The following is a 13,868-nucleotide window of genomic DNA, read 5'->3' on the forward strand; positions in this document are numbered from 1 at the left end:
GAAAATTCCAAAAAGCATTAGAGAAATTTGAAGCCAGCCTCCAGTAATTTGTATAGAATTCACACCATGTAGAGGGCTCCCAGGTCCAGTGCTGAATATTAGGGTTGTCAATTAATCGCACTGTTAAACAATAGAATACCAATTGAAATGTATTAAATATTTTTAGATGTTTTCTACATTTTCATATATATTGTATTCTGCATTGTAATTGAAATCAAAGTGTATATTATTTTTTATTATAAATATTTGCACTGTAAAAATGATAAGTAAAAGAAATAGTATTTTTCAATTCATCTCAAAAGTACTGTAGTGCAATCTTTTTGTTATGAAAGTGCAACTTACAAATATAGGGTTTTTTTTGTTACATAACTGCACTCCAAAACAAAACAATGTAAAACTTTAGAGCCTGTAAGTCCACTCAGTCCTACTTCTTGCTCAGACAAACAAGTTTGTTTACATTTACAGGAGATAATGCTGCACTCTTAGGCCTGGTCTACACTACGACTTTAATTCGGATTTATCAGCTTTAATTCGAATTAACCCTGTAACCGTCCACACAACGACGCCATTTAATTCGATGTAAAGGGCCCTTTAAATCGATTTCTGTACTCCACCCCAACGAGCGGAGTAGCGCCAAAATCGATTTTAGCAATTCGAATTAGGGTTAGTGTGGCCGCAATTCGATGGTATTGGCCTCCGGGAGCTATCCCACAGTGCATCATTGTGACCGCTCTGGACAGCAATCCGAACTCGGATGCACTGGCCAGGTAGACAGGAAAAGCCCCGCGAACATTTGAACTTCATTTCCTGTTTGCCCAGCGTGGAGAGCACAGGTGACCACAGATACCTCATCAGCACAGGTAACCATGCAGGCTGATAATCGAAAAAGAGCACCAGCATGGACCGTGAGGGAGGTACTGGATCTGATCGCTGTATGGGGAGAGGATTCAGTGCTTGCAGAACTTCGTTCTAAAAGACGAAATGCAAAAACTTTTGAAAAAATTTCCAAGGGCATGATGGAGAGAGGCCACAATAGGGACTCTGAGCAGTGCCGCGTGAAGGTCAAGGAGCTCAGACAAGCCTATCAAAAAACAAAGGAGGCAAACGGTCGCTCCGGGTCAGAGCCGCGGACATGCCGCTACTACGCCGAGCTGCATGCAATTCTAGGGGGGGCTGCCACCACTACCCCACCTTTGTTCGTGGATTCTGGGTCGGGGATAGTCTCGACGCCTGAGGATTCTGCCGATGGGGTAGAGGAGGAGGAGGAGGAGGAGGAGGAGGATGAGCTTGCAGAGAGCACACAGCACTCCATTCTCCCCAACAGCCAGGATCTTTTTATCACCCTGACTGAAGTACCCTCCCAAGCCTCCCAAGCCAGTACCCAAGACTCTGACCCCATGGAAGGGACCTCAGGTGAGTTTACCTTTTAAAATATAAAACTTGTTTTAAAAGCAAACGGTTTTTAATGATTACTTTGCCTGACTTTGCATTCGCGGTCAGTTCAGCTACTGGAAAAGTCTGTAGCTACTGGAAAAGTCTGTTAACGTGTATGGGGATGGAGCGGAAATCCTCCAGGGACATCTCCATGAAGCTCTCCTGGAGGTACTCCGAAAGCCTTGCCAGAAGGTTTCTGGGCAGTGCATCCTTATTCCCTCCTCCATGGTAGGACACTTGACCACGCCATGCTTGCAGCAAGTAATCTGGTATCATTGCCTGACAAAGCCTGGCAGCGTATGGTCCCGGTGTTTGCTGGCATTCAAGCAACATCCGTTCTTTATCTTGTTGTGTAATCCTCAGGAGAGTGATATCACTCCTGGTAACCTGGTTGAAATACGGGAACTTAATTAAGGGGACAGAGGTGGCCGTTCCTACTGGGCTGTTTGCCTGTGGCGGAAAATAAATCCTTCCCTGCAGTTAGCCAAGCGCAGATGGGAAATTGGCCCTGAGTTTTTCGCGTTTGGCTAGCAGGGATCTTCCCTGTTACCAGCCACGCGGTGGGGGGAGGGTACCGTGATCATCCCAGAGAATTCATGGCGAGGGGGGGGGTAGTTTGGTGCCTGCAGGGATCTTCCCTGATACCAGCCACGCGGTGGGGGGAGGGGTACCGTGATCATCCCAGAGAATTCATGGCGGGGGGGGGGGGTTAGTTTGTTTTCTGGTGCTGCTGAATGTTAACAGAAAAACCGCAGCACTCTACTTGCCTGAAGGGGCCCAGACAAGCCCCCCCACACTGCCCCCCCCCCAACTGGCTGAGATTGGCCAGGCTTCTGCATCACTCTACAGGCTATGCTTGTATGTGGGAAAGGAGGGTGCAGAAGCTGTAAAACAATGGCTTACCATGGCCGCATGCAAGCCGAATTCTGTTGCCCAGACCTGTGATCTCTAGCAGCAAAGCCACAGGCACTCAGCATTAAGAGGCAAAATGCGACCTTGCACAGAAATCACATGTGCTATGTAATGTGAACAGTGTTGGTCACCGTGAAAGAGTATAAGCATTGTTCTGCAAAATGTAGCTTTTAAAACAATTCTCTCTTTTTTCCCCTCCCTACAGCAGCTGCAAATTCCTCAAGCCTCCCTCCTCCATCCCGAAGGTTATCACAGATAAGGCGTCGTAAGAAGAAGACGCGGGAGGACATGTTTTCTGAAATTATGCAATCCAGCAGGAGTGACAGAGCTCATCTGAATGAGTGGAAGGAAACAGTTTCAAAGTATAGGAAAGAAGTCAGTGAACGTGAGGAGAGGAGGGACCAACGTGAGGAGAGGAGGGACCAACGTGAGGAGAGGAGGGACGATCGAGATGAGAGATGGCGGCAGGAAGACCAGAGGATGAAGGATGCAACGCTGGGGCTGCTCCGGCGTCTGGTGGAGGTTCAGGAACGGCTGCTGGAAAACAGACTGCCGCTTCAGCCCCTGTTCCACCCTCCCCCCTCCCCATGTTCCGTATCCTCCTCACCCAGACGTGTAAGAACGCGGGGGGGGAGGCTCCGTACACCTTCCCATTCCACCCCAGTAGACAGCCCAAGCAAAAGGCTGTCATTTTTTTAACCTTTTCTTTGTGGCTTTTTCCTTCCCAGCAATCCTCCTCCCAAATACCACCCGGGTTCCCTCCCTCTTTTTCTAATCTATTAATAAAGAATAAATGATTTTTAAATGATAGTGACTTTATTTGGTTTGAAAGAAAGATGGGGGAAGGGGCAGGGTGGGTTCCTTACAGAAAATCAGTCAGTAAAGGAGGAGGGTTTTCATGAAGGAGAAACAAACAGATATTTCACACGGTAGCCTGGCCAGCCATGAAACTGGTTTTCAAAGCTTCTCTGATGCACAGCGCTTCATGGTGTGATCTTCTAATCGCCCTGGTGTCTGGCTGCGCGTAATCAGCAGCCAGGCGATTTGCCTCAGCCTCCCACCCCGCCATAAAGGTCTCCCCCTTACTTTCACAGAGATTGTGGAGCACACAGCAAGCAGAAATAACAATGGGGAGATTTCTTTGGCTGAGGTCAGAGCGAGTCAATAATGAACACCAGCGAAATGCACATTAAACGGCCAAATGCACATTCTACCACCATTCTGCACTTGCTTAGCCTGTAGTTAAACAGCTCCTGACTCCTGTCCAGGCTGCCTGTGTACGGCTTCATAAGCCATGGCATTAAGGGGTAGGCTGGGTCCCCAAGAATAACTATGGGCATTTCAACATCCCCAACGGTTATTTTCTGGTCCGGAAAGTAAGTCCCTTGCTGCAGCCCTTTAAACAGAGTAGTGTTCCTGAAGACGCGAGCGTCATGAACCCTTCCCGCCCAGCCCGCGTTGATGTTGGTGAAACGTCCCTTGTGATCCACAAGTGCTTGCAGCACCATTGAAAAGTACCCCTTGCGGTTTATGTACTCGGTGGCTTGGTGCTCCGGTGCCAAGATAGGGATATGGGTTCCGTCTATTGCCCCACCACAGTTGCAGATATTTAGGTGCCACAGTCAGTTTTTACTACATTTTTCAACATACCATGTTAATGCCAAATCCTCTTACTGTATATAGTTGGAGAAACTTTAGCAGAACCCCTAAAACAGACATGTTCTGTGCAGATTCAAACTGCCCATCTAAAAAATTCTATAAAGAAGGTACTTTACCAACTCCTGATGCATCTTCTACCATAGGGTTTATTTCTACCATGGTGGCATCATATTTCATGAAGAGATTATATATCTTGATCATATTATCTGCTGCTTCATCCACCAGGTTAGGGGGAAATCCCATTTTCTGGGCCAACTGAAAGTAAAAAACAAAGTATTCTGGTAATCAGTTTATAACATTAGGCATTTAAATCTTTTATAAATAATTATTATATATTACTTCTATTTAATATATAAAATTATTATATGTTAAATATATAAGTATGATTAATTATTATTAAATATTACTTTTATATATTATTTTAACACAGCTATACAAGTCTAGCCTCTAGCTACAGAACTTTACCTACCCTGCAGGGAGTGGCTCCTGGCTTTTGTTTTTTTTAAAACAGTCAATCGCATTTATCCTACATGGGACAGTGAAATTAAGGCTCCCAGGCTATACACTGGCCTAAGTACCCACATCTGGAGCTAGATTTATATTCTTTATTGCAAACTAAACACTACATTAAAATATCTAGTAACAATTTACTAATAATGTTTGGAAGTGTCAGTTTTCTTTAGTCAGCCAAAAGGCTGTATAAAATTTACTAAGTATATTTACAAAAGCAAAACTCCCTCTAACTAGGATTGTGTGGAAATGTACTCTTTAGTACCCTGACAGCTTGCTCCTTTTTGATGCCTTCCACAATATCAATGGGTTCCTTAATTATCGCATCAGGAGTCTCTGCAGCAACATCTTCAATGTTAACACCACCATGAGAGCTGCCTATAAGTACAGGACCCTAAAGAAAGAGAAAATTTCAATGTAAGATTTATATCATTCACTACGTTAATTCTTTCCACAAATATTTCAAAGAACCTCTTGTTCTCAGTATGAGATTCTTGGCTTTTGGCAATCAATTAAAGTTGTCTTTTATTCTCTTACTGTTGCTATCTTTTCATTCAAGATACTTATACAATACTTTTATGATATACGATCACCAAAGAAGTTTTCCAACTCTAAACTCTTATATCAAAAGGAAGCTTTTCCTAGGTTATCATCATATTTATACTATGGGAAGAAATACCATACTGGCTTAAAGTTAGGACAGAAAAAGGCAGTTATGAAATGGTACATCACACCCTGTGTATCACTTCTGATTACGCTGTCAGTGAACAGAGAACAACCTTCATTTTCTTCATAGTTTACCACACTCCAGCCTCTGAAGGTAAATCTGGGTCTGCACAGCCATTTGCAATAGTTGTTGCACTCTATTTCTATTCACCATGGATCATAAGCCTTGATAACTATAACCACCTCTGAAAACTTGTCTCACAGTGCTTGACTGTTCAGTGACATGAGTTAAGTGGTGTCAATACCGTTTCACGGTGCATAAAATGTGTCAAAAAAGCCACTTTCACAATTAATCCCAACAGAGGCACCAAAAACTCAATGGGCATGGAGACTGAACAATCCTATGACCCTGGAAATGATCCATCAAGTTCAGGGTTGAGGCATGTTTGCTCATATGAGTCAACCAACATTCACTGTCACTACACGTGTAGTACTTGTTGCATGCATAATGAGAGACTATAATGAGAGCTAGACTATTAAGTCAGTACTTCCAATAAGCACCTAAGTAGGGTTTAAAAAACATACTTCACAAGTGAAACTTCAATTACAGTTGTAGAGAGCATGGTTGTTTCTGCATTGGACTGGTTTCTTTTTATTTAAAAAAAAAAATCATGTTGGATGCTCTTCTTCCAAAAGAAAGGTTCTAGAACCATTTCTTAATATTTTGACAACTACATAATGAATGCAGCTGCAAGGAGAGCTACAAGTGCTTTTGAAAACTTTCAGGCATAATTACAACTCAGTATCATTAGCGCCTAAAAGTATTAGTTTTGCTTAAGACATGACAAGTACATTTCACTCCTTCAGCTGCTTCTGCCCGCAAGGGTTTTATTTTTTGAAGCAAGGTTTGGTACTATCAAAATGCACGATATACACCACAGAATCCTCATATTTGGGGTTTTTTTAAAAACTCTTACAAGTCTAGGAAAATATGTATAGTGTTAATTGGGTGCTGATAATCACCCATCACTAGGAGAATTCTTATCCAAAAGAGAAGAGTCCCCAAATTTATAAGCAATAAACTACACCTCTACCTAGATATAACGCTGTCCTCGGGAGCCAAAAAATCTTACTGCATTATAGGTGAAACCATGTTATATTGAACTTGCTTTTATCCGCCAGAATGTGCAGACCTGCCCCCCCGCGGAGCGCTGCTTTACCATGTTATATCAGAATTTGTGTTATATCACATCGCATTATATCGGGGTAGAGGTGTAATTACCAATGCAACCCTGTCAACACAGTTTTGTTTTACAAGTCAAACATGAAAAAGGCCATCTACTTTGGATAAACTTATCATGGCTGAAACTTGCATGATAAACATCCTTGTTTGAACAATGTGAAATTTTTAGAGGATAAAATATAGCTATTTGTTGTATTTTAATGCCACCTTGCGGCATAAATGTGGTAAACATTTTTAGCCACCCCCTTGTCACTCTTGTATAGAAATTAGACAGCTCTGGATGTCATGATAAAGCAGCTTAGAGATTTTTAGATGTTTAAGATTGAAATGTTGGACAGTTTCCTATGAAAAGGAAGAGGCCCCTTAACCTAAGAGGAAGAGCAGAGGGAAAAGGAGTAGATAGAATACAAGTTAAACATTTACCAGTTCACCGACTATGCCTGATTTGCGTACAAGTTCTAAATCAGAGAGCAGATATCGTTTCCAAAGAAGTTCTTATAACGTAAGTGAGAGTGATCTACAGAATTTACTGAACCATCCTCTCTGCGGGCTTTCTAGCATTATTGCACCAACCAAGGAAGCTGGCGGAGGCCATCTGCTCCAGGTCTGAGCTTTAATGATGTAGTTGTACTTTGTACTCACAACAGAAATAAGCCTAGCAGAAAGGCGTAACCTGGGGAGAAGATAGTTCTGGTGCACACACCACCACCACCAACTGGACAGTCCCACAGTTTGTGCAGGACTCAGCTGCAACCCTACGCACACACACCACTGACATCTCCAGGAGGCATCAGTATCCTTAAGATAAAAAATAAGGAGCTTTGCTAGACACTAGAGTAAATAACTTCTTATAAACACTGCAATGGATCACCACCACAGAATTACATGTCACCCTCATTGGGCTAGTGTAATTTTAAGTTTAATGCTCATCCCATATCTATAGTGCTTGTAAATTTGATTCAGTCCTCTAGAGACCGGAAGGCATCTTCTTTCCTGGAGTGAAGCCATGATGATTTATTAATTTTGTTCATATATCAGGTAACTTACGTCACATTTCATGAAATAAATTTTGTACTTAATAGACAAATCAACTAGCTCAAAGAAAATCTGCTGCACACATTTCCTCTATAAAATTAAAAATTGGGCACCTATACAACCAGAGTCACACAGATGATTTCAAGGAAGGCTACTAAATGTTCAGATCTGAATTAAACAGGAACAGCCTAAACATCCATTGTATAGTAAAGAAGAGGGAGGAAGGCGAGACAAACATGCAATAACCTGTACAAACATCATATTAAGTTAAAATTTACTGAACTAAGCTTGTGGGCTTGCGGGTGTCCATTGTATTAAAAATGCTAACATTTATATCAGTGGTCACCAACCGGTAGATCGCGATCTCCGGTCGCTAAAAGTCTGGCGGCGCAGCGAGTCCAAGACAGCTCCCTGACTGCCCTGGCCCCATGCCCCTCCTGGAAGCAGCTGGTATGTCTCTGCAGCCCTGGGTGGAGGGGGAGAGGCGACGCCGCACGCTGCCATTGCCCCTGCCCCCTCTGTGAGCTGCCAATGCCCTTGCCCCTCAGCACGGACTGCATAGCTCCCATTGGCTGGGAACTGCAGCCTGGGGAGGAGGGCAGCAGGTCTCCGTGCGCTGCCCATGCCCTCCAGCACCACCCTCGCAGCTCCCATTGGCCATAGTTCCCAGCCAATGGGTGCTGCGCAGTCTGAGGGCGGGAGCAGTGGCAGATCACGGAGGGGCCACAGAGACATGCCAGCCACTTCCGGGAGCAGCGTGGGGCCAGGGCAGGCAGGGAGCCTGCCTTAGCCCCACTGTGCCGCCGACCGGGAGTCACCTGTGGTAAACGCCTCCCAGTCAGAGCCTGCATGCATCTCTCACCCCATCCCGCACCCCATCCTCTGCCCCAGCGCAGAGCCCCCTCCTGTACCCAAACTGCCTCCCAGACCCCACACCACCTCCCACACCCCAACCCCTACCCCAGTCCTGGGCCTGCACCCAAATTCCCTCCCAGAGCTTGCACCCCTCACCACCTCCTGCACCCTAACCCCCTGCCCCAGGGTCAGCCCGGAGCCCCCTCCCACACTCCGAACACCTGGGCCCCAGCCCAGAGCCTGCACCCCCTCCCGCACCCCAACCCCATGAAAGTGAGTGAGGGTGGAGGAGAGCAAGTGATGGAGGGAGGGAGGAAATGAAGTTGGTGGCGTAGAGGCTGGGTTGATCTTAAATTCAAAAAGTGATCTTGTGCATAAAAAGGCTGGAAACCACTGATTTACATACTATTTTTGGATTGTATGTAACTTCTCTAGGAGGAGGAGATATGTCAATATAATTCCTCCAGTTATCGGCAGTTTAAAAGTCAAGTCACCTACATGTCTAAATGGACACAGACACTTGACTTTGGACACCCATTTTTTAAAATCTTGGTCATCTTCTTGCTCTGCACCTCTTTGACAGATGTGGCAGCATGTTTAAAATTAATCCCCAGCACTTAAAATTAAGTGTGGTCAAGGAGACAGAAATTAGATCATTTCTCTATCCAACTGCAATTATCAACTCTGCAGTTCAGAAATGTCAGTACTACAGATATCCATTTATGTAGCATTCATTTAATTGCACTGTGCCACAGCAAATTGCTTTGGTAGTTGAAGTGTTTGGTAGCATGACCTTGGATTGCATGCTTTTTAAACAGAAGGTTAAGTTCACATACAACTCTATAAATCAGTTTCAAATATAAATGTGACCCATGTGAAGAACAGCAGTAATATTCTTTCAATTCCAAATATAACAAATTCATTTTAAGAGCACTATTTCTATAGTTACTCACTTGAAATGACCTTTCCATAGTTATTGCAAAATAGTATTCTCTCCTGGGATATCTGCGCTCACAGATAAATACTTGATTGCATATCCTGCCCTTTTCTCCTGTCTGCTTGGTAAACAACTTCTTTCCAATCATTTTGGAGGAAATCTCTTTTGCTTCTTCTGGACTAGAATAAGAGAAGCTCAGAATGTGACAAGAGAAATACTGGAGTAAAGAGAGTAGAATGAATTAATTTAAGTTTTGTGTATTAGTCTACGGTAAAAATATGTTCTTACCTAGTTTATGTCTTCATAGTTCACAAGGCATTTTAATCAAATTAAAATTCCAAGCCATATAAATGGATTGAAGATATTTTCAATTTACCTGATAATTTAGAAATACAACTTACGAAAAAACTATTTTCACTCCGCCTTTGAGGCCACCTTCAAAGGTTCCTTTTCCTCTACCACCAGCTAAAACCTGAGCTTTTACCACAAGGTCCTTTGAACCTAGAATTAAAAAAAAAAAAAAAAAAAAAAATACATATGCCAGAATTTGTCAATTATGACTCCTAAATTAGTCAGTAGCATACCCAAGGCTATTTTCAGATTATTTCCCTCCCACAAGATAGAGCACAGATTATTAAGATTAAGATGGCAGAACTCTCACTTACATTACTCAATGTTTTCTCTTGACAAAAAAATAAATCAGGCTGACATACCAACAAATCTAGGAAAGCTCCAGCTCAAGAAAGAATGCTGGATTTTGGAATCTAAGTCTGTATTTATAAAATGTACAACCTGATTTTTGATTTAATTAGTCATTATTCAATCATTCGTATACATAATCTAATTTATTAACATTCTCTCAGATCTCAGTACTATTTACATCATTAAATGTCAACACCACTTTTCAAGCCATCATTAGCTAGTATTTTCTTCTTTGTGCAAGAATGAATAGCCGCATGCATCCACCCTATGCACTATCTTGCCCGTTAGCATACAACGGAGATACTTTCTCAAGTTTGCACAAACGCTATCATTTGGAAGCTATCAACTAAGGCCCCAATCCAGCAGACCACTTAAGCACATGCTGGAATGCTTGGCAGAAGTCAGAGCCTAAATGAATCTACCAGTTTTTGTGAGAAAAACATGAGAACGAGTACTACAACTTTTAGGCTGTCAAGCTTCTTAATTCAGACTAAATCAAATGTCTACACTACAGACTTCTGTAGGCCATGGTATATCGGTCAGGGGTGCAAAGAGAGGTGACCCCTGACTGACATACTTCTACCAGAAAAAGCCATCAGTATAGCTGCAGTTACACTGGCAAAACTGTACTGGCAAAACCGTACATTTACAATTCTAGCTTGTTTTGTTCAGAGGACGGACACATTAGGAAAAGCTATACAAGTATAGCTTTGCCAGTATAAACTGCATCCATACTTGGTGCATTTTGCTAGTATAGTATACAAAGTATAGCATTCCTAGTGTAGACTCAGCCATAACCTTTGGGAAAATACTTTAAGCAGTTTCCACCCTACCCCCAGAGATGACATAAAAGGTCTTATCTATACTATAAATGCTTTGCTAGTATAGTTACACTGGCAGACACCCCCAGTATAGATGCAATGTATACAGACAGAGCGAGTTTTTCTGCTGTCATAGTAACACCATCTCCCAAATGACACAAGGTATGCTGACAAAAGTGTGTCTCCACGGGGGCATTTGCTGGCATAGCTATGTCGGCTACGGTGTGTGGTTTTTCCCTCCCTCACACCCCTCACCAGCACAGCTAAGCCAACAGAACTTTGTAATATAAACCTGGCCTTCTGAGGACATGTCCCATGATTCTTTGTGCTGCCATAAGCTAAGCTCATCTATGATTTTTTTCCCCCCAGTGAATAGTGGGAGAACTTGTCTATGCTTTCTGGGAACACCGAGTGGTGATGGGGGAAATTTTGGAAAGGCAGTGGAGGACTAGCAGCACTCAAATTGAACTAGCCTGCTATCATACATTGGCCATGACAGCTGTAGAGTTGTGCTAACTTGAGCTTTATCCTTTATCCTACAGGCCAGCCAACTGGAGTTAAAAGTCATAATCAAGTTGAGTTTGTGCATGGTATATGGACAGGACTCAAGTTAGGGGCAATACTCTAGTTATAATCTGAGTTAACTATGCAGTAAAAAGTATTAGTAGCCAATCCAACACTTAAAAAAAAAAAAAAGCTATAAGCAGCTCTCTTTAAATTTTCTGTCACTATCAATCTCTTTGGTATAAAATATTTGAAGACAGTTTGTGAGTTAAGATGTGAGTACATGTAGACTTACTATGACCTTTACATCCAAGAGAATTATCTTCACAATCCTATTCCATTTTTAGATCTACTGAATACTGGATGTCATGTAGATTAGACCAGGGGTTCTCAAACTTCATTGCTGTGACCCCCTTCTGACAACAAAAATTACTACACGACCTCAGGAGAGGGGACCAAAGCCTGAGCCTGTCTGAGTCCCTCTACCACTCGGGGGGGGGGAGCTAAAACCCAAGGGCTTTAGCCTCAGGTGGGGGAACCTGTAATCTGAGTCTCGCTGCCCAGGGCCGAAGCTTGAGCCTCGCCGCCCAGGGCCGAAGCCCTGGCTGTGGGGCTCGGGCTTCAGCTTCAGCCCGGGGTAGTGGGGCTCAGGCTTCGGCCCCAGGCCCCAACAAGTTTAACGCCAGCTCTGGTGATCCCATTAAAACGGGGTCACAACCCATTTTGGGGTCCCAACCCACAGTTTGAGAATCACTGGATTAGACTAATATTTTCATAGAAGTCATAAAAGAAATACTTGGACTCTTATTATTCATGTTACCCTTCCAGGAGACTATTCTGTCTTCGTTTAGTTGTACAAGCCTTACGTTTAGCATCAAGCATAAGGTAACCAACCACCAGATACAAACAAGATTAGTGTTCATTGGCCAATGATATTGCTATACACTCTGCTCTGCAAACAAAACAAACCTACCCAGTGGCCAATTAGCTACTGGGCCAATGGGACCCGTGTCCAGGAACCCCAGCCAATTGGGGGGGCCCACAGAAAAATGGGCACCCTGCCTGGCGCTTGTGCCAGGGAGCAGGGGCTTGCCCCGCTCTGCCTGCCTGGCACTCCTGCCAAGGGACTGCAGGCAGACAGGGGAGGAGGGGCCCCCATTTGCTCTGGCCCAGGGCCCGACAAACTCTTAATCCGCCTCTGGACCTACTACTCAAACTCTACAACATACAAACAATCTGTTTCAACGAATACATTAATGGAGAACTGGCCCAAAAAAGTTAATATGTAACATGGGTAAAAGAAAAGTAGAAACAGGTACAAAGGCAGGACCAAAAAAAAAAAAAAAAAAGACATCCTTCCATGACAGATAGAATCCACTTGGGTGGCTTTATGGCTTTATGAAGTTCAGAAGTTATACTCATTTCACTATGAAGATTTTCACAAAGATGTATATTTGGTATTTTGATGACAGTAGAGGAATACTGCTATACATCAAAGCTCTTCATCAGATACTCAGGAACCAGAAGAGAGGATAATTTGTCTAACATCACAGGGCAACTCAGTGGCAATATTGGGAAGAGAATCCAGTTTTCTGGACTTCCAGTCCTGGGCTAAATCTGCAAAGCAGTAGGTGCCTCTCTATAGATCAGGGATGGCCAAACTTACTGACCCTCCAAGCCACATATAACAATCTTCAGACGTTCAAGAGCCAGGGTGCACCTGACAGGGCTGGGGGCTTCAGCCTGGATCCTGCGTCAGGTGGGGCTGAAGCCCTGTGACACTCCCTGCCCTGCAGGGCTGAAACCCCAAGACACCCCGCTTCCCGCAAGGCAGAAGCCTCTGCCCTATCACCCTGCTGCAAGGCAGAGGTCCTGAGCTCCCCGCCAGCAGTCTGGTAGGTGAAGAATGGAGGGGAACCTTGGGGTCTCCGCGAGCTGCACTTTAATGGTAAAGCCATACAAGCCACAATTTTGCCACCCCTGCTATAGATGTTTTCAGGCATTGTTTTTGATGGACACCAATATTTATTAGTGGCTTAGAGAAATTAGGCTAAGTTTACTCAAAGATTTTCTGCCTATAAGCAGACAAATCCTGAATATCTAGAATTCTATTTTAACGCCTCTTTTTCTAGCCATCATCATACCTACTAGAACAAAAGTCAATATCCTACCACAGCAGAGCCTGGTGCCAGCCAGAGAAAGTAGAAGGAGCAGCTTCAGCTAGAAACACGCAAACAATCTTTTTGTCCTCCCTTAAGAAGTTGAAAGGGACAGGTTTGGAGAACACGAAATGGACACAGGGGTGTTTGTATGTTCCACTTTACAGGTATAAGCAGAAAATGAACTGTTCAAACTCAAGCAACAGTGTTGTGGGCAGCTGTGGAGAGCACCAGCAGTATTTGCCCTTCTGAAATGCTGACTAAAGAGAAAGGAGATTCTTTACTAAAGCAGGTTTTGTAGTTTTGGAGTTTTGTTATTGTTGTTGGGTTTTATTTAAGTCTCCCCCCCTTGAGTAGGATTAGACTCTGGAAAGCTGACAGCCTTGGATTCAATAAATTTCCAACAAATGGGCAGAGAATAAGTAGTGAAG

At 43.6% G+C, this 13,868-nt stretch overlaps 1 protein-coding gene across 2 annotated transcripts in view; it reads right to left on the reverse strand.

Annotated features, from left to right (window-relative positions):
- SUCLA2 (succinate-CoA ligase ADP-forming subunit beta) overlaps positions 1–13,868 on the reverse strand; it is a 50,257-nt gene that overhangs the window by 22,475 nt on the left and 13,914 nt on the right. For both annotated transcript variants that reach the window (XM_054014666.1, XM_054014674.1), the window contains 4 exons: positions 9,653–9,752; positions 9,268–9,430; positions 4,781–4,909; positions 4,122–4,260 (listed from right to left, as the gene is read on the reverse strand). In XM_054014666.1, the coding sequence (XP_053870641.1) occupies positions 4,122–4,260; positions 4,781–4,909; positions 9,268–9,430; positions 9,653–9,752 (531 nt within the window). The remainder of the gene's footprint in view (positions 1–4,121; positions 4,261–4,780; positions 4,910–9,267; positions 9,431–9,652; positions 9,753–13,868) is intronic.

The sequence above is a fragment of the Malaclemys terrapin genome, chromosome 1 (assembly GCF_027887155.1).
Source record: "Malaclemys terrapin pileata isolate rMalTer1 chromosome 1, rMalTer1.hap1, whole genome shotgun sequence".
NCBI lineage: Eukaryota > Metazoa > Chordata > Testudines > Emydidae > Malaclemys > Malaclemys terrapin.